General features: G+C 38.6%; 1 protein-coding gene across 4 annotated transcripts in view; it reads right to left on the bottom strand.

Moving 5' to 3' along the window:
- Window positions 1-8,599: 8,599 nt before the first annotated feature.
- Window positions 8,600-27,737, bottom strand: part of FAM172A (family with sequence similarity 172 member A) — a 410,254-nt gene continuing 391,116 nt past the window's right edge. For all 4 annotated transcript variants that reach the window (XM_032404002.1, XM_032404006.1, XM_032404005.1 and 1 more), the window contains one exon: window positions 8,600-14,602. In XM_032404002.1, coding sequence (XP_032259893.1) covers window positions 14,460-14,602 — 143 coding nt within the window. In that variant the 3' untranslated portion in view covers window positions 8,600-14,459. The remainder of the gene's footprint in view (window positions 14,603-27,737) is intronic.

The following is a 27,737-nucleotide window of genomic DNA, read 5'->3' as shown; positions in this document are numbered from 1 at the left end:
CTTTCTTTCTTTCTTTCTTTCTTTCTTTCTTTCTTTCTTTCTTTCTTCTTTCTTTCTTTCCTTTGTGGTTGGTTGTTGTTGTTGGTGGTTGTTTTTTTACAAAACACTTCACTGGGAAAAATTGCATGTGTGGGGTTGGGGCAGGGGCCAGAACAATAGAAAACCTAAGCTCTGGCTCTGTATTCTAAGAACAGTGCGAATCAATGAGTTATTACAAAGGCAATCATCAATAGCAGGAAATTAGGAGAGTTTAAGGCTAGCATATATGTACATTGGATTTCTGTCCCTCCACTCCCAATCTTAAAGTAAAATTCTGGAAGGGCTCAACAGAAGTACTTTAGAAAGCAGACGTATTACTGAGATGAGCCCTCTTGGTTTTTTGAATTCAGATCGACTGGCTTAAAAGAAAAATATGGGGTTCTTGCCTATACAGAAACCAGTAGATTATTCTTTATTCTTTACTTTCTTCATATCACAATCTCAGAAGCTTTGTTTTGTTAGCCCAGTTCCACAGAATACTCATATAATTAGGTAACATCATTTAAACCTTAAAAAAATGGAAAAAGTGCTGTCTTTCCCCTCAAGCTACAAACGAACAGGCGTGTTTGGCAGCATCCTAACTACCTTTGACTTTTCTTCAGCCAAAGGAACTATCAAAGACCCGGTTGCCTAGAGAAGACTGAAGTTATACTATTTATATTTAGAAGGCAGCATTCAGTTTCCATGACCATCCGTGGCATGTTAAGTAAATCTGTGTCTTATGCCACTCAGAGATAGCTCAGATTGCCCATCAGGAGGCGTCTGGGCAAGCCTTGTAAACTCAGAATGACTTCTCAAATCCTGCTAGGTTTTCCCAGCGATGTGCTTTTCTGTGCACTGAAGCCCTGGGAGTCATGTCAGCCCAAGGTGAGCCTTTCAGGCGCTGCTCTTTGTCCCCATCTGGATAGGAAGGTGCAGAATTAGACACTGGGCTGGTTTGGGCAGGGGGGACTTGAGTGGGAATGGAAAGGCCGCTTGTTCTAATTAAAGACAATAAGCAACCCTGTGAGGAGCTGTCCTTTAGCCTTAGCTTGAGGCAGAAAGGGTCCTGTCTCACCTCAGTAGTAAGTCTGTTTGAACTGGCTGATGGGGCGAAGAGTTGAAGACAGCAGGTAGAGCTGGGCTCAGGTGACACCGGGCCGGTGTTTAAGTCGCAGCAAGTACATCTCCAAGTCCCTCTTTGCCTCCCAATTCCCTGGTCTCTGTGCTCTGTGCTTGACTCAGGCGCACTTTGATTCTAACTTTGCTTGCTAGATGGCGCTCGGCGTCTCAGGACATTCCATTTCAGAATTAAAGCGGCTTTTTAGCACCGTTGTTCTCAACTAGTTGTGGGTATTCGATTAGCACAGTGCTAGCAGTGTTATTATTGCCCTTGTTTTTGACATCCTTGTTCACTTTTTTATTAAAGTGACGTTCAGGTGGGAGTTACCCATCCTAATCTGTGTAATAATAAAATTCAGTGAAACTCTGCACCTGAATTGAGGGCATATTTATGGCTCAATTACTCTTTGTGATGCATTTCAGAAAGCACTTGAGTAACTTTTCCTCCAGTAATCTGATTGAGGTTTTCAGAAAGAAGATAAATCAGCAGGTCCAGATGGATACTTACAATCCTTGAGGTTTACCACCAGAGTCCACCTCCCACTTTGCCATTACTACCCATTCCCATTTCAAGATGAATTAAGCTGATCTCAGGGAACTTATTACTTTCATTTATCACTTGTGGTATACCATTAATTGATTTTAAAAGTGTCATAATTTGTTTAAAACCCAAATACTGAAACCCATACCCACAGAAGATGTGTTTTAATATTGGTAATAAAAGCCTACACAAAGCTTGTTTCACAGGAAGGGTGATTTATGAATTCTAATGTATATTTATTTCAAACACTAGTGACTCTTCTCAGATATTCAAAACACTTTTTAAAACTCCTTTGTGTTGAAGCACAAAGAGACAGAAAATCAATAGCTCTAAGTTTCTGATGGAAAAAAATTAAGATGAGCCAGAAAGAATTGTATATTGTTTTGTCGAATGAAGATGTCATTCTTACAGCACGCACTGCTCTCACACTAGTGTGTGTCCCTTAAAGACAAGGATGCAGGTGAGGAAGGCAAATGGAACAAAAAAAACCCCACCCAATCCTCTATATAGATATCTTACAAACACTTTAACAAGAGAGAGTTTAACTTGTTACTTGCTTTTAGGATTTAGAGAACTAACTTGTATGGAAATGTTCCACCTTTGGGAAAATCAATAACACTCAGAGCTGTGTGGTTTGGAAACCTTTTATCAAACCTTGGCTGCTTTGGTGAAGAATCCCGCAAAGTCTCTCTCTAGGTGTTAGGCTGAAACTAGCAGGCGCTGAAAACCTAAAGCGGAAAATTTACAACTTGATCAGCCCCAGCCACACACCAAAAACCTGCTACTGCTACAAACATATGTTCCAGATTAAGTTAAGCAAATGGCTCTTGTTTCTCAGGGTTGAAAGTTGATCATGAAAATTCAAATTTGAGTGAGTTGTGCTTCCAATGGATCACCAGATCCTCAAATGCTTATAAATCCCTCCCAACTGTTTACTCAAGAGATTTCATATACTTTCTTATCTTCTTGGGAGCTTAATTTAGAATCTCCTGGAAATTTAATCCAATCAGGTATTATTTTCCGGGAACACATATAGTTTTAAAAGTTGGCTAAGTTGAAAACGAGGTGTATTCTTCCTTCTAATGTTAAAATGCTAGATAGCTAACGTGTAACTCAGTTGTTTTAATGCTCTATTTCCTCGCATACATACTAACTTTAAAAAGCAGAAATTAAACTGCCGATTTATTTTCAAGTTCCTTGAAAGTTTCATTCTCCAGAGGAGTAGGTGATTTTTTTTTTTTTCACAGCATGAGGCAAAATAAAGGAGTGTTATCAGAGCCTTTAATTATGTCAGGAAAGACTAAATCATGGTGTTTCTTTTACTGGGGGTAACTGTCTTTTGCAACCTCCCTGTGGTCATCCAGCCATCTCCCAGCTAAATTATTTGAAGACCAGTCTGGCTACTAAGGTGTCTTGTAAGGAAATTTAGAATTAACTCCCGACTCTTCAAAGTGTCTGGCTCCTTGGGTAAGTTGCAGAGGATCGAAGCAGGCATCAGACACCTTGGGTACCTTCCTATGTAATCGCGGGAGTCCGAAGTCCTTCCCTACCACCTCCCCGCATTCAAATGGTCATCCTGCAGATTTTAACCGATATTGTCATGTTGAAGTTTGGTAGTTATTGTTTACATTTCTCCCTTCCCCAAGGGGTCTTGGCAAGTGTTTAAGAGATTATTGATTTCCAAGAAACCAAATAAAGATGGCTGTTCTTTTATAACATATGAAATACACACTTTTCTTTAACTAAATAGGCAGTGTGTATTTGACATTGACAAATGGACAGGAGACAAGAAAACTTATTTTAAAAGATTCTGAAAGGGAAAAAATGAACAAGACAGCAGCAGTCCTACAGAAGAGGAGGATTGGAATTAAGGGAAAAGCTTGGAGAAAAGCGGGGGGATGGCTATCTGTGCTGTAAGATAGTTTAAAGTTTCATCGGACACATACAGGTGGTAAGCAAACATCGTTGAAGAAGCTTCTTTTAGGGGGACCTAATCATAGCAGTTTTTATTTATTTATTGTTAAAATGAGCTTCCTCTACTTCTTTTCTCCACATTTTTCTCTGGCATTGTGGTACTGAAATATCCACCCAGGTTTGGGAGTTTCTGATTTACTTAGAATCAGTACCCAGAAAAGCCATTCTGAAACTGTGTCAAGAATACATTAAAAAAAAAAAAAAGTAATAAATACCTGATAGAGATCTTAACTATCCCTTCTCCCAAGTCAAAAGGGAAATACCCAGTGAAGGAAGGAAATTTCCAAAAACCCAGATTGAGAGAACAAATGGTAGGCACCCCGGAGTTCAGTGTTATATATCCCACCCCAGATCTCCACAACTTCCCTGCACCAACAAAGGAAAGCCCCATGTCCTTCCCTGCACCTGATCTCTTTTCTTGCTCCTGAACATTAGGAAGGTGAGAATGAAATATTTCATTTATCCAAAGATGGAAGCTCAGTTTATGGAATGAGCTCCCTCAAAATATACCAGCCAAAGACACGCAAACATTATGGAGATATTTCGCTTGAGGGTTCAGATCTAGAATCTGCAAGTCTCCTGGTCACTATTATTCAACAAGTCCCCTTTGCTACCCTGCACACTTCAGCTGGGAAACTTTGTCAGCCCAAGTTCTCCCCAGTTTTGTAGGAGGGTGGCACCCGCAGTTTAAATAGCTCACAGCATGGTCAAGTTTCTCTAGTAGCACAGACTTATCTTAGTATGTGGGCAAAACGACTCTTGAGACCGCAAGAAAGACCAAACTATAAGGGAAAATTATCTTTCGAGAGAACTCAGCAGTGATTTTGCACACTAAAAAAAGGGGAGAAAACTTTGTGTAAGCAGCGCTGTGTGAGAAAACAGTCTAAATTGTTAACCTGTGAAATATTTAATAAAATATTTGTATGTTTTAAGGGATAGAAAAATAGAGTGTTTTGAAGCTAAATTGCTACTATACTGAGGGATTCAAGGAAATTTTTCACTGTAATAGGATGCCAAATAGAGAATAATTTTATGTTGGAATGTATTGTAATCCGTGTTACTCTGCAAAAGCAATTTTGAAAGCGGTTTATAGAGGCTACTTTATGGGGGGGGACCACTTAAAATACAAGGGTTCTCTCCTTTTTTCTTTGTTGGCCCTTTCTGGTAAAGTATGGATTAAGTTGGTTTGAAAGTATATTTGTACAATCAATATTTAATAGAAGTTTGCTTTTGACCGTCTCACCTGCTTTAACTGTATTATTTTCCTCCTCAAAGTCGGTTCAAGAGAGTAGATGACTAGAATGGGGTTCCAGTGGGAGGGAAGAGATTTTACTCAAAGCCCAGCAAGTGTGGCGAGTTTCAATAAAACAAGGTGCAATTTGAAATCTTTAAAAACTAGTTTTGTCTTAGGAGTGGTGACTTAAGTGTTGCTAGGGAGATCATGCAAGGAAAAAGACGCCACACGGAAGTGATTTTCAGTTCTTGTACTTTGCTTAACGCGACAGTAAAAAAAAGAAAGAAAGCAAGCAAGCAAGCAAGCCAAACAGGTTGACACGCGGACATTTGGAGCTTGGAGTTGAGGTCTGCAAGTAGGAGAAGAGGTAGTGGTGGGTACTGAGCCAGACGCGCCCCCTTTTTAGTGCTGTCAAATAAGTTGCTGTCAGGCTCTTTAGCGCGCCGAGGGCCGGGCGCCCCGCTGCACAGCCACCTCCCCCGGGGCGGTAATTAACCAGTACCTGGGCGCACACGACCGATCCGACAGCATCAGCCACAGGCAGAGCCGTGGGGACCAAGGGCCCGGTGGGTCTGGATGTACATTTCTTGGAACACAGATCTCTCGTGTCTGAGATCACCAGCCCCGGGAGAATGTGCTCATAGTACAGAGCTCTTAAACTGGAGCCTGTATGGTGCTGGCCCGCTAAAAGGTGGTGGTGAAAAGTTAGGCAAAGAATAGTTGTGGGGGTGAGACTTCTACCACCAAAATGACTGAGAGTGGCGCTGCTTTCATCATAAAGTAGATGCAAATTCGGGGAGCAGGGAAATGGTGTGTCAACTCTGGGGCACTCTGATTAACACTGGGCATGGAGCAAGCAAGATTCTCCACCCACAAACTGTATACTTTTTAAACTCATTGTCGCTTTGGGCTCAGATCCTAAGATTTCAAGAGCCAGTTTCCTACGGTGAGGGAGTGGTCGGAGAGAGGAATCAGGCGAGGGCCGGAACTTCGGGGTTCTGGCGGAGGGGAGAGGGAAGGGGGCGGGGGGGGGGGGGGGGCTGGGCGCTGTCCATGGTGCTAGGAAGAAAACGGCTTCTCTTCGCTGTACCCAAACCAAGATCAGGTGTAAAAAGGGGAAGATAAACCAACAACTCATGCGGCAGGGGATTTTTTAATTTCCGCGAATGTGAAAAATACGCATGTGGCTGTATAATTTAAACAGTACTCTAGGAGTGCTCTGCTCTATCTCCCAGTCTGTACTGTTTAGTCAGACAGCAGCGTTAACTGGTCATTATAGGACGGTTTTCTCCTTAAAATGTTCCACATTTCAAAGTACTGTAATCATCAATTTTTGACATACAAAGTAAAGAGGAGGGCGGGAAGAAAAAGGGTAATTTGAGACTTTAAACGTATCCAAAGACACTTAGCTATTTTCAGATTTGATAGGATATAGAAGCAGAGTATGACTTAGCCTGTTAGATAACATGGATGTATTAAGAAAGTATTAACACTATATTGATCCAATTTCATTTTAATAATTCTCCCAATTCTACGCTGGCCAAATGCTGCAGTTATATTTTCGTTAGCAAGAATAACAAGAGCGATTTACCTATTGTGGTGTATGTGTGTGTGTGTGTGTGTGTAAATTCGAAATGGTTAAGATTTCATTCTAAGTTCTAAAATGGTACTCTAACAACTGCATGCTCAAAACAAATTTGATTTCTTAAAAGACAGGTGGCCAGGAAGAAAGTAGGATGCAGATAGAAATTATTTCAAAATGGGGATAAAGAACTAAATGGAAACATAACCTACCTAGTAGGTGAATCACACTTTTGTAAAACACACACACACACACACACACAACTTTAAAAATATATACTGTTACACCGGTGTATAAAAGACATGTTTTTTTTTTTTTTAAACAAAAGTGTGTATATCTATATATCTACAAATATATGAAATTACATAACAAAATTTCAGGTAAACTATTACCTATGCTTGGCCAAATGAGAAATATGAAAAACAGGAAAAAATTTATCTTAATTGTGTTAATCATGAAAATCTTACTTAGCCTCGGCAACTTGAATCCATGTGACAATGAAGAAGGAAAAGGACAAAAATTCAAACAGCTGACACAATGATCAGCAGCAACTGACAGCATCTCATTTGATATTTGATATCAAGCACTAGATCAATATTTGTGAGATCAATGCAATTTTAATGGTTTTTCTTTCGAAACTGTATGAAAGCCAAATCGTGACACTCTGTGCTAGGGTTATTTTTAGAGCTGGTTATTCCAGGGGATGATATTAAGTAATTTACTGAGGCAAGGAAAAGAAAAAAAAAAAAAACAACAACTAAAAAACAAAAAACAAAACCACCACAACAAACCATCAATATTTCTTCAGCTGATAAATCCTGGTTATCTAAGTACCTAGAGAAGGTGTGAACATTTATTGGAAAAAAAGCCATTTATTTAATTATGGTTAAGAAAAACAAAGAAGAAAATAAGCCTTTGGAAAATTATTGGAGTTACACGAAGATGAACTGGATCAGAAATACCTTTTTCACTCACAATGGGATTAGGTGGTAACTTGAGCAAAAATAAATGAAAATGATAAAAAGAAAAAATCTAGGCCTTTCAGCTACACAATCCCTGCATGTGTGGAATTCAGTGGGAACTAACAGATTTTTCTGTGTCCCAGGCAGAGTAGAAAACTGAGAGCCCTATCTGAAACTCATACACAGCAAGGTTCCTACAAAGGTCAAAAGGGGGGGGGGGGGAAGTAATTAGGTATATGATATTGTCTTTTATTTTCCTTTGAAGAGTTTATACCTTAAAAAATAAAATGCAAATTAATCTAACTCAGAGGCATGTAGGTCCTTAATCTATAAATCTTTAAACAGTAATCTAGGAGGGTTCTACGCTTTATTTTTCAGTCTTTACTTGCTTAGACAGCAGCGTTAACCCATGTGCCTACCAACTCATTTTGTTTGATAAAAATGCTAAACTTTATTTATTTGTTTTCACAGATTCAATTTTGAGGAATTTTCACCTAGAGGAATCCAAGACCTTCACCAAACAGCAATTTCTGGGGAGGCAGATGATGGGGGTGGTGCAGAGGGAGTATAAGCAGGTGAACATTTCAGTAAGACAGTAAGAAGGTGAGATGTGGTGATTGTGGATAGTGTTCCTGATAAGCAGATGTTTAACTTTTCAGACTAAAAGAGAAAGAAAATGTCATTCATTTGTAATTCAACTTTGATTAAAAACTTGGGAGAAGTTAGTTTTTCACTTGAAATAATAGGAATATTTTAAGAAATTTCTAATGCCTGACCTAAAGATCTCTCATCTTTGTTCAAGATAAAGAATAAAATACTTTAAAACTATGCAATTCTTAAACTTTTTTCCTCAATGTCTCTTTTTTCCTAATGTTTTTCTTGATGGCAGTAAATTGCCTAATAATGAAACTGTTAATATATTATTACAAACAGATCACTTCAAATAAAAGTACTGCATTATATGCTTTTAATAGTGAAATTCATACCTAAGTCCTTTTTCAGGAGGATTAAATAATGCACCGGGTATATTCCTTAAGTGCCTAGGTAAAGACATATTTTCCAGGATTTTAATAACTCCGTAACAGTCACTGTCTGTATGTGTCTCTATGCTCTATTGTATTTCAAGTCTGGCAGATTGCCTACAAACTAGACACCAACAGTTTAAATCAATTTTTCTTTAATGAAATAAAGCCAACCTTACAAATACACATTACATACAAACAGAATTTACAGACGCAAATGACCTTGAGGCATTTAAAAATATTACAGTGCCTTGAAGAATTTGAACATAAATTTATTTAGAAGAAAATAAGTTTACAAACAATCCTGGTGACCAACATATATTGAGTCCCTACTATGTAACAGGCACTGCAAAGACATACACATACTATATATAATGTTTATTTCTGGTGGGATGGGTATATGTACCCCATGGATGGGTGTGTATATGTACATGTGTGTATGTGTACACACACACATATATGCGTATATACATATTTTTCTATTAGGTCTTTAAAAAAAAACCCTGAGTTATCTCAAAGAAGGAAATCAACTTTATGGTCAATTGTAGTTAATTCAGACTTCATTTTGACTCATCATAATTTGACCAATAATTTTTTCCTCATAGCATGGACAGTACTTAGAATTTAAAAGTTTAGTGTTCCAAAAATGCTGCTCTTCTTAAGCCACTTTGAAGTAATGCTAGTGAGTCTAAGATCCAGATCTACATGTTAATCTCTAGTTTTGCCTTCAAACAGAATTCAGTTACAAAGAACTTGGAAAGATTTTGAATCTATTCAGAAGAGAAAAACTCTTTAATTTTCTGAGGAGTAAAAACTCCCCAAGAAACTTCATATAGCTTCTTAGATTTTGCTTAGCATACGTGATAAAACATTGATTGTTGCAGTTTGGTGACCCATGAAATTTGGGGGTTAGTTTTCTCTTCAGACCAGAGCATATAATTATGCAAATAAAGAGCTGTCACTGATCTAGTGAAATACTCACAAACACATGCACTCTGAAATTGGACAGAAAAGTGAAAATGGTTGGTGATGTGATGGTGCCATGGTTTGTTTTCCTGCCAAGTTTCTATCCAAGTTCATTATTCAAATTGTAAACTTTAAAAAGAGACATATCATTCTTGGGGTGTTGGTTGTCTTTTCATTTCAGATTCTTTGTATTGGTACTGCAGGCTGGTTACAAAGTACAGTTCAACATTATCTTACCTATGACAGTCTCCCATATTACCCTATGTAATGGCCAAGGAAGAAAAACTGAATAATCTAGAAAGAAAGATGCAGGGCCTCCCTGGATTTCTTTCTAGAAACATGTTTCATCTCTGTTTAAATAGAACTCAACCCAACAATACAAAGAATATAGTGAAATGTTGTTCACAAATCTCAAGGCAAAGGGCCGGGAAAAGTTGCCTGGAAGGCCTCATAGATTAAGTCAAATTTCCATTTTCAACTTTTTACATTGAAGGGGAAAAGACTGGTCTCTGCATGGTATCCACTTAATGGTCAAACTTTCAGGACGACTTTCTCCTATCTAGCAATTAAAGCCCACTATATAATATTTGGTGACTTTAACCTTTATGGTTCATTTACAATTACCACTCTCTAAAACCTTTGTGCTAAGAATTAACAAGAGTTCTTCAATCTAGCCATGCTCTTTGGCATCGAGGTCTCCCAATTCCAAAGTTACCACTGCACAGGCTGTTGCATAATTTTAGATGTCATGGAGAGTCCCACTGATGAAATCTGAGAAGGCTCATGTCAGACCACTGACTGCTAAAGACATCACTACATGAAAGATCAGTGGTGTGAAACTTTAAAAACATTGATCCAAATGAATCAATTAAATCAACATTCATCCCTCCTAAGTGTGAGGTTTAAAACTATCATTGTTGCTTTTTTTTTTTTTTTTACTCTACATAGATTTTGAGATAAACGTTGGAATGCTTTGATGGCTACTTCTATTCTCGAATCTCCGTTAATCGACTTTGTGCTATTTCCTTCTTTTCAACATCTTCCACTTGGTGTACATTCTTTACTTTTAGTACAGTGCATGACAGTTGCAATGCTTTAAATCTAAAACCGCCTAACAAAGCTGACGCTTTAGGTAGGGTAGCTTTAAGCTCTGTGAAGTGTTGATTAAAAACCCTTTCCCAGACTCAAACTGATCTTTTTGGAGATTAATAGAATATTAGATAAAAGGAAGACGAACAATTCAAGAGACTCCCACTCAGTCACTCTATACAAGGAAGGAAGGAAGGAAAGTATTCAATTTTTGAAAGGGAGTACCTCCTGGAGTCTTTTATTTTATATTATTACAGCTCCTAATAAGTAATCATAAAATAACCACCACTATTATCCTTTTTTTTTTTTTTGCCACCCATATTTCAAAGATGAGAATGTCTCACATTTATTTAAAGACATTTTCCCCTATAGAGGTATGGGGAAAGTTTTTGAGAAATTTTTAGACTTTCTGTAATAGTAATCTTTCTTAAATGAATCAGGATCACAGGAGCCTGTCAGTTTACAGTTATAAACTATGATTGTAACAGGAGACACACATGTGTTTGGATTGGGACTCCAGATAATCCAGAGAAACATGTGAAAAAATTTAACTTATTAGCCCTGATAATATAGTTAACATATTTTGTCACCCAAACTCTCTCAAAGGAGTGACAGGTTTTAAAGGAGGAAAAGCAGTAAAATAAATGTAAACAGGATATTTTCAGATTAGATGTAAACATCAAGGACCTATATAGGGACTTGGGAGCAATGTAATGTCACCAGATTCCTTCTGGAAAACACATTCTTTACAGTATATTAAAGTGTACTTTATAAAATCATAGCTTAACAATGGGTTCAAATTTCTTTGTAGCTAAGGATATTTTAGATATTAAAAACAAACACCTTAAAAAAATACTGGCTTTGTGAAAGGTCCAAGCCAAATAGTAAGTAATCAAGTGAAGTTAGGGTGTTACCTTACAGCAACAGTAATAGTAATAAAAGCAGCTATACGGTTTAAAATATTGATGAAAGCTGTTCCATCATTCAAGTTTCTGCTTTTATTAACCTCTGTACACGAATAAATGAACTTCTGAGCAAGAATAATACGCCGCTGCTTGTTGGGAAAATTGTTTTTATTTTAAAATGATAAACAGAAATATATATGAAACTCCTGTGCTTTACTTTTTTTTCCTTTTTGTATAAACAATAATGCAATCCAGGTTGAAGCACAAGGCAGAAACTTAAGAAAACAATTATTACAAATAGATTTTCTCCCCCCTTCAAATATCCATGAAAACTTTTAACGGCTGCATGGTTAGATACCTTTATAAAGTTCTAGAGCCAGTATCTCGCTTTTAAATTTTAACAGGACTATTCTGAATCTCAGATTTATCAACTCCTTCCTTCCCATTCCATTTGCTCTAAGAACTGAGTATATAATTTTTTAAAAAGTCTACATCCTAACTTTAAGCCACTACTCTCCTAAAAACCTGTCTAAAGAAACCAAGATGGGAAGAAGATCAGAGCAGAAATACTGTTAACACTTGTCACCTCCAAGCAGGCGGGCTACTACCAACTGATCGTTGTTACTCCAGGAAAATTGAGGTGGATGATATTACTACATTTATACCAACAGACACATAATCAACAGGTTAAAAAAAAATCCTACATTACAAGGAATCTTATCACTTATCAGTTGGAGGTCTCGGATGGTTTGCCTAGCTCTCTCCGGGTTGCTGCAGCTCAGATCCACAAGTAGAAATTACATTTGCACAACTTAAGTTTGCAAATAGCTCTCTATAGATGGTTAAACAAGGCTAACAACCCAGTAGTTTTAAAGTATTAAAGGCAATTAAACAGTGATTCACTCTAGTTGCAAGTAAAGGTTTTCAAAAAGAGAAGTGAGAAAACCAAAGAGAAGGAATAGGAGTGATTTGGTGTCTAAGCTGAGCACATTTACTTTGCTCTAATTCAGGTGCATAAGCTTCAGAAATTTAGCACTGCACAAGTGCTGATTAAAAAAACACACACACACACAAAATTAGTTTTCCTGTGAATACTTTCATATAGTCAAAACACCACACAATTTATAACACTCTGAAAAATATGTTCAATCCACATCAATTTTCAGATCCTCTCAAAGGAAGGTCCCATTATTGCATACAGTTCACCATTACTTCTAAAACAGAAAAGATTGCAGACCAACATGCTTGACATTGTTGGGGTTACACATATTAAGTTATCCAGGCGTGGATAAAATGACGTTTTGATTTTTTCCTGTGTTGTTTCTGCTAAAATAATATCAAAAGATACGTACATATGACCACTGAAAAAAGATCACTTTAATTTGCCATCATTAAAACTATAAGAACGAATTATTGTACTTACATACCAAACACAGATATTATCAGTTTTAAAACTTGCTGAAATCGGTTCATAATATAAAAACATTTCATCCATGAGGTGGTTATTTTAAATTATTTTTCTGAGGAGTCAGACAGTTCTAAGTCATTTTGGGTACATTTTATCACGTCCTCAAATAAGGCAGGCATGTTGTTGCATATACTTTAAAAAAGGATGAAAAAATATTAAATTCAGACCATCATCTGCTAGAAACAGAATCTTTACTAGGTAATTAAATTCAAGTAATTAAAAATTGATAATGTTAAGATTTAATATTTGAATTTAAAAGTCAGCAAAATCTTAACTTATTTTACCTCTTATATTTCACAGTGTTGGCCAGATATTAGCTGGATTAAAGTAATTGTTGAAACCGTAGGGCAAAACCCTACAGAGGAAGTGGACTACTAAAAATTATGCCAATGTATTGAGAGGAGAAAATCTTTCACACCAGGTCTTTCTTTCCCTTTCTTTTGGAACAGAAACCTAGAAGAATCATTTTAGCTCCACTTAAGCCTTTCAGAAGGAAAAGGTAGAACAGCACACAGGTTCATTTTCCTGATGACAATAAATACTATCCCTAACAAGGTCTAACTCCATGAAAGCTCAGAATAGATCATGCTAGTTAGGATTATTATCAACAACAACAACAACAACAACAAACTTTCTGCACATTAGGATTTTAAAAGCAAAACAAGTGTGTGATCTAAATTACAATGCCACTCAATACACATTATACATTTAAAAAGTAAAGTCAATTCTAATGATAAAGTTGGAAATTCCATTGAAAACGGGACCTTTCACAACTTAAAAGATTTGCTCATCATTACGTTTTGGTTTAAACAATCTTCCGAAATTCGAGACTTGTGTAAAATCTCGTATTCAAAATGGCAAGGATTTTCAGCGGTAATGTGTCATCGGTACTTTATAGATTTTTACGCAAAGTTTTTCTTCTGGTCTCGAATCGAAAATAGATTGTTAGAGAACAATTTGCACTCCCAAGACGACATAGCACATCACGGCATTCACGTTCTGAATTTAAAAATTTGGCTTTTCTGGGGAGGTTGGGGGGGAACTTCCTTTAAAAAAAAAAAAATGCGTAAGAGGCTCTTAGGGGAAAACCTACCTAAAATGAAGTTTGAAATCTAGAATAAAAGTTTGCTTCTGTTCGGAGGAATAACCTGGACATGACTGAGGGGGGCCGGGGGCCGGGGCCAGAGGCGGCTGCGCTGCAGCGGGCGGTAGGACCGCGCAGACGCCGCTCGCCCCGCAGCGCCGGCGCGGGCTCCGTCAGGGCAATTAGAGGCGCGCCGGCCGCGCCGAGCAGGGCGCTGTCAGCCTTAATCTGTGCGCTGACGGGCAGCGCGAAGCCCGACCTCAGCCCGCAGGAAGCACGACCAGTGAACCCCTATTGCTTTGACAGTTGCACTCATCTAGAAATAATGCAAAACGCTATTTAGATGTATATATCACGACCCTGTGCTCTAGGAAGAAAACAATCTAATGAGGGGCTGGGAGTCTGCTCGCCGACAAGCAGTTAGGAGACGTGTGGATGCATGCTCGAGTGTGGTGCCTTGGCTTCCCCTCCCCCGTCTCGCTCGTTCTCCTCTTACAGCTCTTCGTGCTTTATTCTGTGGGAGCGCCGCGTCAGAGCCGGCTTGAGGGAACTGGTCTTTGCCTCAGAGGCTTCGGTAAAGAATTTGAAAATAGACGGGAAGCTCTTCCAGGAAGTTAGCTCGTGACGGTCGGTGCCTGCAAAAAAACACAGATTCGGTTACGAGGTGGCCTCGCTCGGTGCCAAGGCACAGGCCGCCCGTCTTCCGCCCCTGGAGCCCGAGCCCCGCCCTCGGAGCCCGCGTCCTCCGCGTTCGGCCCGCGCTCGGGCGCCCGCTCCCCCGCCGGCGCGCGTCTCCAGGCCCCGGGCGCGGCCTCTCCAGGCCACACCTGTGCCCGAGGGTTCACTCTGCTCCCAGGGCCGAGGGCTGTCCACGTCCGCTCACGCGCATCTCTGCCGGCGGCGCCCGGGGCGGCCGTCCGGAGACCTCCGCCGCCTCCCGCCCGAGCTCCCTTCCCGCCCCTGACGCGAGGACGCGGCTGGGACGCCCCTCGCGGCTTGCCCGAGGCGCGGCCAGGCGGCCCCGGGGCCTCAGCCCCTCCGGGCCAATCGAGGCGCTCGGAGGGAAGGGCCACTCCCTCTCCCGCCTCGAAACCACCCACTTCCCCCGGCTCCGCGCGCGCGCGGGGATTGGTTTCCCCTGCGCGCGGAATCCGGCTTCTTCAGCCACCCCGGAGCACCCACGTTTCTCGCTTCCCAAGAGAATAAAACAAATCGGATTTTTCTTGCCTCTCTCGGAAGCTGTGCTGTTAGACATCATTTGTCCCAGCGAGGTCACCGCGACCAAATTATATGGGATGCTTCATGAAGGTTCAGATTAAAAAAGAGACTGTGCCCAGAAGTGTCCTAGGAGGCTACATTTTTAAAGATTTTAGGGGACAGTTTTAGAAAAGCTAAAAAAAGTGTTTCAAAGCAGTGACTACAAAAAGAGCATTTAGGCCTATTTTGTCAGGAGGAATTGAACTTAGAAAATACAGGTTTAGTTTGTCACTTTACAGGGTTATTTTATTTTACTACAGCTTCTTTCTGTGGCTGAATTGATACTGATGTACAGTTTTTCAAGTCAAACCTCCCTTCAGTTTAACACAGGCAAAAAAAATAACAGTGATGTAGTCATAAGAACAGAGGATATTAATCGCTTTCGACTCCTTGTGATAACATACCATTTTACCAGTCTCTTCATAACAATTTTTTAATTAAAAAATAAAAATAATAACGAAGACTCTGCCATAGAAATAATGAGTGAATAGCTTTGAAACAGCTGAAATCTTTTCCTAGATCACTCAATTATGCAGAGAGATACTGCCTGGAAGTCTTGGGATTCAGGGCCTCTGTCTGATACTTTAACATTGTTAATGATAATTCTTTAGTCTGTAATAGTAGGTCATTGCTATGGTTACTCTACAATGGTGCAACACTTTGCTTTCCCCTTCAGCTATTCGCTGAGACCTGGTAACCACATTTGTTGCCTAGCAACAGTTTTGTGACAGTATCACAATCTGGGAGTTACAACAATAAGGATGCTATGGCTGCAGTCGACCAGAGAGCAGAAAGCTACAGTCTGTGCATGGGACTTAGATGTGGGAGCTGGCCCTACTAGAGAACCCCTCTCTTTACAGGTGCCCTCACAAGGATGCTCTCTATCCTCTTCTCTGCAATTTGGCCTTATGAACCTGCATTGGAAACTATGATCCAGTACTGAAGTCATATCCTTGAGAAATATCCTCCAACACTACCGTATTCAGATTAAAAAATGAGGTCATTTCTTTATCAGCTTACTCATTTTGGGCAAATTTCAATGTTACTCAATGGGAGAGAGAGAGGAGTGTAGTTTTATCCTGGCAAATTCTAAAGTGCCTTGACTTGATTTTGACAAGTCTTCATAGAATTCTGGGGAATAAAAAAATTATATACATGCCTGCCCGCATCAATAGGTGTGCAAACTTTCAAGTTCTTTAAAATATATGTAACATCCAGGTATTTGTTATTATTTTTCCACTGATTTATTCATATGACAATCTTAAACAATTCTTTTGAATTTGGAGGCATTTATATTCTCCAAACCCAAGTAAGCAGTTCTAGATAGGCTCAGACAAACCTACTTTGGGTATATTTGAAAGGGGCCCAGTTTCTGGATAGGTTTATGAAATTCCTGTTCCTATTTCTATGGTGCTTGCAAATCTAGTTTCATTTCAATAATAACTAACTGCACTTATGATAAGATACTTTAAATTTTTTTTTAAAGATTTTATTTATTTAATAGAGAGCGAGCAAGAGAGAAACAGCGTGAGAGGGGAGAGGGTCAGAGGGAGAAGCAGGCTCCCCGCTGAGCCAGGAGCCCTATGTGGGGCTCGATCCCAGGACTCCGGGATCATGACCTGAGCCGAAGGCAGTCGCTTAACCAACTAAGCCACCCAGGTGCCCCATAAGATACTTTAAAATCAATTGTATTTCTTCCTTTTGAAAGACTATTCTCAGATGCATACTACATGGCAACACCCATCCCCAAAAACAATAAGAAAAGAAAGAAAGAAAAAAAAAAAGGTGTTAATTGTCTTCTTTTCCTTCTCATTTCCCATGCTTCCAGACTCATTTGGCATCTCCTCCATAGTGATCACACTTACACTTACTAGTGTTACCAAGGCTATGATCAATTTGTAAGCTTTCTCAGGGAATTCTTCTCATAATTCCTCCCACCTCTTGAAAACCAATTCAATCTAGGAATCTAGGGGGACCTAAGGAGTCAATGGTCTGAAGCAATTTTAACTCCTTTATTTTTTCTTTCCTGGTGACAATCTTTCTGAAGGATGAACAAATTTCCCTGGTGATAAAATCACTACAAAGGCTTTTTAGTTTTAGCTTATGATTACTCTCTGCTTGATTAGTCCCGGGCTGAAAAGACCAAAGTCCCTGAGATAACTGAGTACCCGCACTGGCTCTCAACATTCACCCCTGCAATTTAAGAGTATAAATAATGAGAATGTGTGCTCTGTCAGAGGAAGGGAAACTGCTGGGAGTAAAGGTAATAAGCAAAGTGCGTTAGAAACTGAACTATAGAGAACTGAGTGGGGTGGGAGAATTCTCCCTAAACTAAGGAGTAGTAAAGTGAATATTTTATACAAAAATCGCTTTCTTTTCAAAAATTTTCAAAGTAGGTTTTTAATAATTTTATTAAAATAGCATTTGGAAGTTAGGTAATTGCATATCCACCTGGGGCTGCATATATACATTTCAAGAACATGTCTGGAGACCATTTTTGAAAAGTCAGAGCCAATGTCAATGAAAAAATTTACAAATTAATATGAATATCTACCCATAGCAAAGCTTAGAGAATGGAAACTTTTTTTTTTTTTTTAAAGATTTTATTTATTTATTTGAGAGAGAGAATGAGAGAGAGAGCATGAGAGGGGGGAGGGTCAGAGGGAGAAGCAGACTCCCTGCCGAGCAGGGAGCCCGATGCGGGACTCGATCCAGGGACTCCAGGATCATGACCTGAGCCGAAGGCAGTCGCTTAACCAACTGAGCCACCCAGGCGCCCGAGAATGGAAACTTTTGAGAGCAGCTTTCTAGTAGTTAAAAAATACACCACTTTAGGAAAAATTATTCCATCAGGACAGAAACACTAGACCATTAACACTATCTATTCATAAAATGATATAAAAGTGGAAAATATAGGCCAATAAAAAAAGCAGCCATATATTGAGAAACTGTAATGTGTAGGTATATGGAAAATCATTTCAAAATAACATAACCATGTTATTTGAAGGATATAAACATGATTCCTAGTTTTTCCTCTAGCACAACTTTACCCAAATCAAAAGCTCCTCTTTTTAGGGACTATGAACTTGTTTCCACTTTTCAGACCCCTAATCTAGAGAGGTTCCCACAGTATAGGGAGTAAAGGGTTTCCCATATTAAATACCCGCCATGTTCACAGGGAAAGATTTTTGTATCTTCTTGGATTGGCAGGTTTGTTCTTTCTGGATAATTCACCTTTGGGGCAAATTCAGTTTCCTACTCCATAGAATCAATTCAGTATGAAAATAAAAAGTACAGGGTCTCAGTGCTTCATTACAAAAAAGTGTCTTTGTTCAGTCTCAATAAGTGATTCTAAACGGGCATGGTAGTGGCCCCTGGGGCATTCTGGAAATTTGTAGGGATATTTTTGGTGGTCAAGATGATTGGTAAGAACTATTGGCATTTAGAGGAAGAAGGCCAGGGAAGCTGGAAATCCTGCAATTTGCAGGGCAGGAGAGCACAACGAAGAATTGTTTTGCATCCCACATGGTTTTCTTTCTTTCCTTCTTTTCTTCCTTCCTTCCTTCCTCCCTCCCTCCCTCCCTTTCTTTCTTTCTTTTTCTTTCTTTTTTCCTTTTCTTTCTTTCCTTCTTTCTTTCCTTCCTTCCTTCCTTCCTTCCTTCCAAGAATTTATTTATTTGAGAGCACATGAACATGGTGGGGAGGGGCAGAAGGAGAGGGAGAAGCTGACTCCCCACTGAACAGGGAGCTCCACACGGGGCTCGATCCCAGGACCCTGGAATCATGACCTGAGCCAAAGGAAGATGCTTAACTGACTGAGCCATGTAGCCCCCCTCCCCCACAGCCCACCATGGTTTTCAAATGTTCCACCAGCTATTCATGTCGTTGAAAACCCTGTTTATAATTATATGGGCTTAGAATGTAGATGTGTTTAACCAATACTCTCAAAGTACTTTTGGCATCATTTTAACATATACAGAATTTTCTAGGAATCCGACACCATGTAAATTGAAGGGATTTTGTACTTTATGTTGTTCAGAATATTAATAAGCAAGAGTGGTTTATATAATTTCCAAGAGTGATTTACCATATGAGAAAAATCTCATCACTGATGGCATCACTGCCCATGAAACTTGAGTCACTGATAAGCACACCCACATTAGCCTGCATTTGTAGCTGTTGAATCCACGATGATTTTATGTACAGAACTAAGTATCTGACTACTGTATTATGCCTTCTTATGTAGATTTTCTAGAGCACTTAAAGTATTGATATGCATATTATTTTTTATTATGAGCTACTTTTCTTTTATTCCTTCTATGTGTTAACTAGAGCATTATAATAATTTAGCTATCTTAAAGTAGGTGGATCATGTTATCTTTAGAATTCATTTCAAGATAGTAAAAGCACTACATAATATTTGTTTTAGGGGAGATATTTAGATGATCCAAGTGTCAGCTTAAATAAAAATGAATAGTTAATTCATTTTTTTTATTATATTAGAGATTAATTTTCCCTATAATCTGAACCCTACTCTATCTCTTTTATCCTATGCAGAGTAGAAAATGCCTTTTATTTCTCTTAATGTTTCTTCCATAAATATTGTTTGTCAATGATGTTATTTGTGAAATAACCAAAAGGCAGGGGACAGGGGATCCTCCATAAAATACTACACTGAATATTTATCCTTTACCTATTCTTGTTTTAAAAAAATGAATTGTAGCAAATTTCAAAGTGGTAAAGATAGCACAAATGGTCAAAAGGATTAGAAACTTAAAGTATGAAGTATGAGACTGTAAATCATATGAGAATGATCAAATTGCTAAAATGTGTCATTTGTTTTCCCCAAAGACTATATATTTTTAAAAAGTGTCTTGTAATGGAACTGAGAAAGAGGGAGGCTACATTTATATAATAGCATTTAGAAATTAAACAAAAATGGTTGGAAATAGCACTGAGAGTGGAACGCTCAAAGAATAGGGTAAGAGAGAAGAAAACATTGCTGTATCTTCTGTCTTGTCTATTTCCTTTACTTCTTCCTGTGATGACTTCAATCCAAGTGTTTCTTACAAGTCTGCCTTGTCCACACTCCTCTTCACTTGATCTTAGTGCTTACATTTTTTTGGGCAAAAACTATGCCAAAATATGCTAGTGAGTTAGCAGCCAAAATCCTGATGTTTACTTTGGCAGATGTAGACTAGTCTGAAGCTGTACCTCATTTTATGCAGTAGATGTCTTAAAAACTTATATGTAAATAGAATTTCTGTAAATAGAATTTCTTTAAAGGAAGAAGTGGGTTATTTACCTCTTCAATGAAATCTTTTAATAAAGTGAAGAAATGTCTGGGAAAGCAAATAATCATTCTTCAAGTGATATTGCACACACACATGTATGCATGTGCAGACACACACACCACACACACATCAAATTTGCCAGAGATGAGGTTTACTAGTATAATGATGGGCAGTCTTAAGTTCTCACCAAAGAGATAATTTAGAAGAATTTCTTGGTCAGCTATTCACTATTCTAATTATTGCTAGTCACCTTATTTTACATGGTCCTAGACCAAAAGGTCATGGAATAATTTCAACAATCTATGCATAATTTACATTTTACAGTCTGGTTTAGAATAGGGAATATAACTGTTGACAGAGTCACTTTTGAATACAAAATATAATTTTTATGTCTTTGTTTTGGGGCACGGGAAACTAGCAAGTGCCCCTACTCTCTCACTGACATTCCCCAATCCCTCCCCCACCAAAAAGGGTTTTTTTTTTTTTTAAAGCAAGAGGTAATGAATAAATTTTGTTTCCTAAGATAAAGGGGGAAAGAAAAAAAAACCTAGAAAGATATGAAACATTAATATTAACAAGATAACATGTCTATGATACCTTCAAAATGACAAGGTTTGATTTTAAAAATTGATCTTTAACAAGAAAAAGAAATATGGGCAATTAGGAAGTAATGAAGACCCTGTCAATATAGCTATGTTGATAATAACAGGTAAGGGAATTCTTGAGAAAATCTAATTTATAAAAATCAAGAGGTCTGTAATATGCATTATTGAGTCCCACTGAGATTAACTAATGAATTTATGAGCTCACCAGCAGTTATTTTTAGACAGTTATAAAGAATTAGAGAAATACCAGAGCACTGAAAAATAATGTGCCTTCTAAAAAGAAATAAAATGTAACTACTAAAATTCATTTTAAAATGAATTCTAGAGCTTCTAAGAAGAACATCATTAACCACCCGCCCCCCACAACTTACCAATATTTGAACAGAGAAGGGCTCCTAATGGAGACTCTCCCAAGTTAGAAGGCGAAAGTGTGAGACTCAGCCACTGCCGGGAGTAGTAAGAGGAGTGGAGTGAGCTGTTCATTGGGACCGTGTGAGGGAAATGCCAAGAGCAGCTTAGTAAACATGTTGCATTGCCTTGTTAAATTGTGTAAGAAGTAGGCAAATCTCTTTGAATTGCATGGAAAATGCAATATGGTTAAAGCTGAAATTGTGTTGAGACCTGAAGGCAAGTTGTCAAGCTTAACCAGAAATAAGAGACAGGCTGAAACAAAGACATAAACTCAGTGTTAGAAACTTTTGGGTCACATGCAGCTTCTGGGCATCCTGTCCTTTCCTTCACCTTCTTTTCTAGATTTCTCATCTATGGAAGGGGAGTTGGGGGTGAGGTGGGGGCTGGGTATGGCACAGGGCATCTCAAGACCCAGGAAACAACTCTAGGCAGCAAACTTACTCTTAGGCAGAGTAGACAGCCTGCAGTAGCTGTGGGTCTCTGATATTAAACCTAGAAGACCTCTCTCTCTAATCAACCGCTTAACCAATAAAAAATGGATACATTTTTATTGCTTCAATTGCCTATCAAACCCAGACAGCCGGGGTAGAAGTGCTTTCTTTGGTTTTAATTCTTGTCTCATGTAACACTCCTACTGTTGCCACAAGGCCTGACCTCCAGGGATACTGTTTCCCTTTAAAATTTGAACCTAGGTTTGGGCAAAAGCTCCCTTTTTCCAGTTTCCCTTTGTCATTTTCCAAAGGAATTTTACTAAGGGATTGTAAGAAAATAGAGCCCTGAACAAGGGAATGCAAAGAACCAAAAATATAGTCATTTCCATAAGTACAGATTCCTAATTCTATTATTCCCAACACAATCATCAGCAAAGAGCTTTACTGGACTCCATTTTAAAACAGTGCTCTGCCCAACAGGGCTGGTACAACCTGACAGGTATCTTGTCAGGCTTCCCTTTCTCCTGGCTTCTCTGTCTGTTACTAGATAGATATCAATGACTTAGGGCTGCTAGTTTGACTCTGCATGTATCAGCGGAAGGTGAGGAGCTGGGGAGTGGGGAGGGAGGGAGGGAGAGAGAGAATGAACTGCAAAATACTTTCCTTACTTCAAAACCAAACTAAACCAAACCAAACCATTTACTAGTTCAAATATCCAAATCTTTTGTGGTCCTCCTTTCTCAAACGTGGAGTCTACTCTAAATGATATATTTTGTGGGCAGATAGTTTTTCCAGAGGTTCTGTGATTGATTAATTCATACATTCATACATATATTTATTATATGCCAGGCACTATTTCTTGGGGCTGAGGATGCAGTGGTGAGCAAGATAAATAAACGCACCACTCTTGTAGCATATTGCTAGTGCAGATGACAGACAATAAACAAGTAAACCACCGAACATGATAATTTCAGAGAGTCAGAACACTGTGAAGAAAACACAGCAAGTGGATGTGAAGAGAAAGAGGAAGGAAGATGTGGTGGGACGAGGAGAGACGGTCATCAATGTAGACGAGGTGAAGACTTCTGACCTGAGACCTGAAGGGCAAGGCAGACAAAGTTCTGGGGGCAGAGTGCAGTCGGCAGAGTTCTGGAGGAGCAGGAGCAGAGGCTCTGAGGAGGAAAAGAGCTTGTCACAGTTGAGGAACTGAAACGCTAGAGTGACTGGAGCACTGTGGGTCAGGGGAAGTGGTAGAAGATGATTCAGAGGTGGGCAGCCTCCAAGCCATAGGAGGTATCGAAGGCCATAGTGAAAGGTTTGGCTATTATTCCAAGTGCAGTGAAAGAGCTGTTTGCAGAGTTCTGAGCAGAGGAGAATTAAATGTGACTTGTGTTTTAAAAAAGAAGACAGGTTGGTATGTGAATGGTGGATGGATTATGGGGAGTTAGAATGAAGGACTACATTTATCCTGATTGCATTTATCGACTCCACCCACCTCTAGAGCGTTCTCTGGGGCACACTCTTTGGAATATAAAATCCACTTACTGATAGTTCACATAAATAAATTAATGATATAGTAATAGTAATATGCAGTAAGAGTTGAAAGAGACTAATAAAATAGTATTTCCAAGAACTGAATACAAAATGGAGTTGAACTAGGAAAAACGGTTTCCTAACAATTTTGCTCCTGTGATTTATGCTGATAACTCTGCTTTCTCAGCCCTTAGAAGCACTGTTGCATGTGGTGGGAAGGTACTGGGAAGGCGAATATGCTGTCACAGCATTCCATTTCTGCAAGCAGTCCAGAGGAGACTGCTGGGCTTACTCTCCACACAGGCATTTCCACGGAGTTCTTCATTTCTATGAATGGACACAACATTCTCTTAACTACTGCAGCTCAAAGCCTCTCAGCCATCTTTGATTTTTCTCCTCCCTTGTTTGTGGTCTCCTGATGCAGTTACCAAATCCCAACAATTACACCTTAGCAAAGTTTTTCCAATCTCCTTCTCCTTTTCTAATCCCTCTGTTATCACTCTAGATTTAATGACCTATCATTTAGAATCTTGAAACTTCCTCCTAACTCATTTCATTGCCTTCAACCTCTCCTCCTCTATTTTGTACCTCACTTGCTACTGGATGAAAAATTCTAAAGTATCATTTGTGTCACATGCCTCTTTCTCTGTTCAAAAATATCCAATAGCTCTCCATAATCTATTAAATCAAGTAGAAATTCCTTAATATGGTTTAAAGCTCTTCATTCTCTGGCTCCAGACTTCTTTTCTGAGTTTATTTCTCAATTCTTCTATAAGTATCCCCTATCCTCCCAGGACCTGCTCAATTGACATTTTTAAAACCTTTTCAAAATCTCAGGGACTGGACATCTGTGATTCTGAAGTTCAGCCAGAGAAGAAATTATCATTTCTGGTTTTGAAGTTTTGAAGAGGCAGGGGTCAAACTTTATTCATTTTGAATGCAGATTGATAAATACACCTTACATTGAAGTGTATGTTAGCTTTTGGAGTTAAGAAATAAATTCCTCTAAAATTGGAATATAATGACAGTTGGATACGCTATAACTAAAAGCTGAAGGAAGTAGAATGTTTTTCTTGCTCTCTTCAAAAAACTGATGAGATGATGATCCACAGTCCATTAGCCACTAGTTGATAAGCACTGACAAATACTCAAAGTATCTTCCAGATCTCTTTAGATAAAATGTTGTGCTTATCTAGTAAATACAATTTGCTAGCATCAAAAGAGGTTTAGATAAGTGTCAGAACTGAGAACTCTAGAAAACTTTAACTGTAATTGTTCAAGAGCTTGTATTCCCAAGATGTAGTTGGCTTGGTCTAAATTTAGATGCAGATAGAAACATACCAAATATAAAAGAGTAAAGATGTGGAAAGGACCCTGGGTAAAATTTTATTCAACAGTTTCATTTCCAGGTAAGAAATCTAAAGTTAAGAGAGGTTGTGATAGGCCAGAGGCACACAGACATTTTGCCCTAATACAGTCAATATTTACAAATCAGTAAAACACTGGAATAGTAAAAAATTTCAGAAGATGTATGTCTGACTGCTTTAAGATCCAGTTCAATATTTACTTCCTCTAATAAGCTGTTTTTGGTTAGCTTTACCCCATAGCAGCTACCCCCTTTCTTTATGTTTCAGTATTTTGTATATAGTGTATACTATACTGTCATATACCTGTTTTGCTTAACTAGTTATTTCATGTATGAAAAATACCTTGCTTTATCTCCAAATCCTTTGGTGGGGGTAATGCTTCAAAACATTTTATTCCAGAAATCATGGTTGAGGATTAATAGATGTTTGTTATATAAACAATTGCCTGGAACAGAATTCACCAGAAAACTGATGCTTATTAAATGCTATTAAAATATAATAAAGCATGGAATCATAAGCCTTTTCTGTGGTTTTTGCATTATTTTAATGATAATTCCCATTTTGAAATTAGGGAAAAGGGGGCATACAGAAGATCATGGCAGTAAAAACTTGTGAATTTAGAAAGCAAAGTGCTACTGGTATTCTGAATACGTAGATAAACTACTATATGAATTTTTGTAACCACACCATCATTTGTATTTCTTTGTCAGGCTTTCAAAAGCAGACATGTTTGTTTCACAGCCAACAAAAGGAGCAAGAAAGCAGAGAGTCAGGAGGAGATAGTAAAGTAGTCATAATAGATTGCCCAAGTTACTTAAATTATTCTGAATTATACTAAAGCCTATAGGCCAATTTGGGGAGAACTGATACATTTACAATACCGAGTGTTCCAATCAATGAACATTACATATTTTGTCACTTATTTAGATCATCTTTAATGCTTCTTAATAAGGCTTTATCATTTTCTCCATAGAGAATTGGAACTTCATTTTTAATTAAGCTAATAAGTACACTTTTTATTTTGAGATAATTGTAGATTCATAAGGACTTATAAGAAATAACAGATTCATCCTGTGTCCCTTTTATACTTTTCCTCAATAGTAGTATCTTGTAAAACCATATTATAATACTACAGTGCTCTAGTTAAGATACAGAACATTGCCATCACCATAAATATAACTCATGTACCCTTTTATAGCCATGCTCACTTCTCTTCCAGCCCCTCCCTCACCCCGGCAACCACTAATCTGTTCTCCATTTCTATAATTTTTTCATTTCAAGGAAGTTATATAAATGGAATTATACAGTATGTAACACCTTGGGATTGGCTTTTTTATTCATCTTAGTTCTTTGGAGATTTATCCAGATTGTTTTGCACCAATAGCTTGTTCCTTTTTACTGCTGAGTAGTATTCCATGGTGTGGACATACTACAGTTTGTTTAACCATTCACCTGTTGAAGGACATCTGGGTTGTTTCCAGTTTTTTGGCTGTTATGAATAAAGCTGCTATAAACATTCATGTACAAATTTTTGTGTGAGATAATCTTCATTTTTCTGGGATAAATGCCCAAGAGTGCAATTGCTGGCTAAATATTAGTTACATGCTCAGTTTTTAAAGAAACTGCCACACTATTTTCCAGAGTCATTGTACAACCAGATGGTCAACCATGTCAATGTAACTGAGTTCCAGGAAAAACTTGGACACCAAGGTTTAGGTGAGCTTCCCTGATTTGCAATACTCCATGTGTATTCTCACACATTGTTGCTGAAAGAAGACAGCACTGTTTGTGACTTGACTTGAAGAGGACCACTGGAAACTCATCCTTGGAACTTTCCTACACTGTGCCTTACATGTCTCTTCCTCGACCGATTTTAATTTTACCCTTTTGCTATACTAGACTGTCGCTGTGACTCTAACAGCTTTCAGTGACTTCTGTGAGTACTTCTGGCAAACGCTCAAACCTGAAGGCAGTCTCAGGGACACGCGCTTACATTGGTATCAGAAGTGACAGTGGTCTTGGGGACTCTAGAAATTTGTATCTACAAAAACATCTTGCTGGGCTTTTGACAGGAATTATGTTAAACCTGCACAGCAATTTGGAGAGAAAGAACATCTTTACTATGTTGAGTGAAACTTCGAACATGACGTATTTCTTAGCTTTATTTTTTAGTACGGCATATTTGGTGACACTACTATAAATGGATCTTTAACTACTTGTCATTGGAATATAGAAAGACAATTGACTTTTTTATTTTATTTTTTTAAAGTTTTTTTTTTTAAGATTTTATTTATTTTTGTTGACAGAGAGATAGAGAGCACAAGTAGGCAGATAGGCAGGCAGAGGGAAAGGGAGAAGCAGGCTCCCCGCTGAGCAGGGAGCCCAACGTCGGGCTCGATCCCAGGACCCTGGGATCACGACCTGAGCTGAAACTGACGGAGCCACCCAGGCGCCCCGACAATTGACTTTTGTATAATGATTCTGTACCCAGCAACCTTGCTAAATTATACATTTCAATGTTATGTAATTTTATTTTATTTTTTTTAAAGATTTATTTATTTGTCAGAGAGAGAGAGAGCATAGGTGGAGGGAGCGGCAGGCAGAGGGAGAAGCAGGCTCCCTGCTGAGCAAGGAGCCTGGTGCGGGACTCAATCCCAGGACCCTGGGATCATGACCTGAGCCAAAGGCAGATGCTTAACAACTGAGCCACCCAGGCGTCCCGCTAAATTATACATTTCATCCAAAAGATTTATCTACAGATTTTGAATTTTCTACATAAATAATCATATCATATGTGAAAAACTTCATTTTTTTTTCTAATTCTTACAGCTTTTATTTCCTCCAGTTATAAATTAAGGAAAACTTTTAAAAA

The sequence above is a fragment of the Phoca vitulina genome, unplaced genomic scaffold (assembly GCF_004348235.1).
Source record: "Phoca vitulina isolate PV1807 unplaced genomic scaffold, GSC_HSeal_1.0 scaffold6, whole genome shotgun sequence".
In the NCBI taxonomy this organism is placed as follows: domain Eukaryota; kingdom Metazoa; phylum Chordata; class Mammalia; order Carnivora; family Phocidae; genus Phoca; species Phoca vitulina.
The sequence above is the reverse complement of the archived record's forward strand: the minus strand, read 5'-3'. Positions and strand labels throughout refer to the sequence as shown.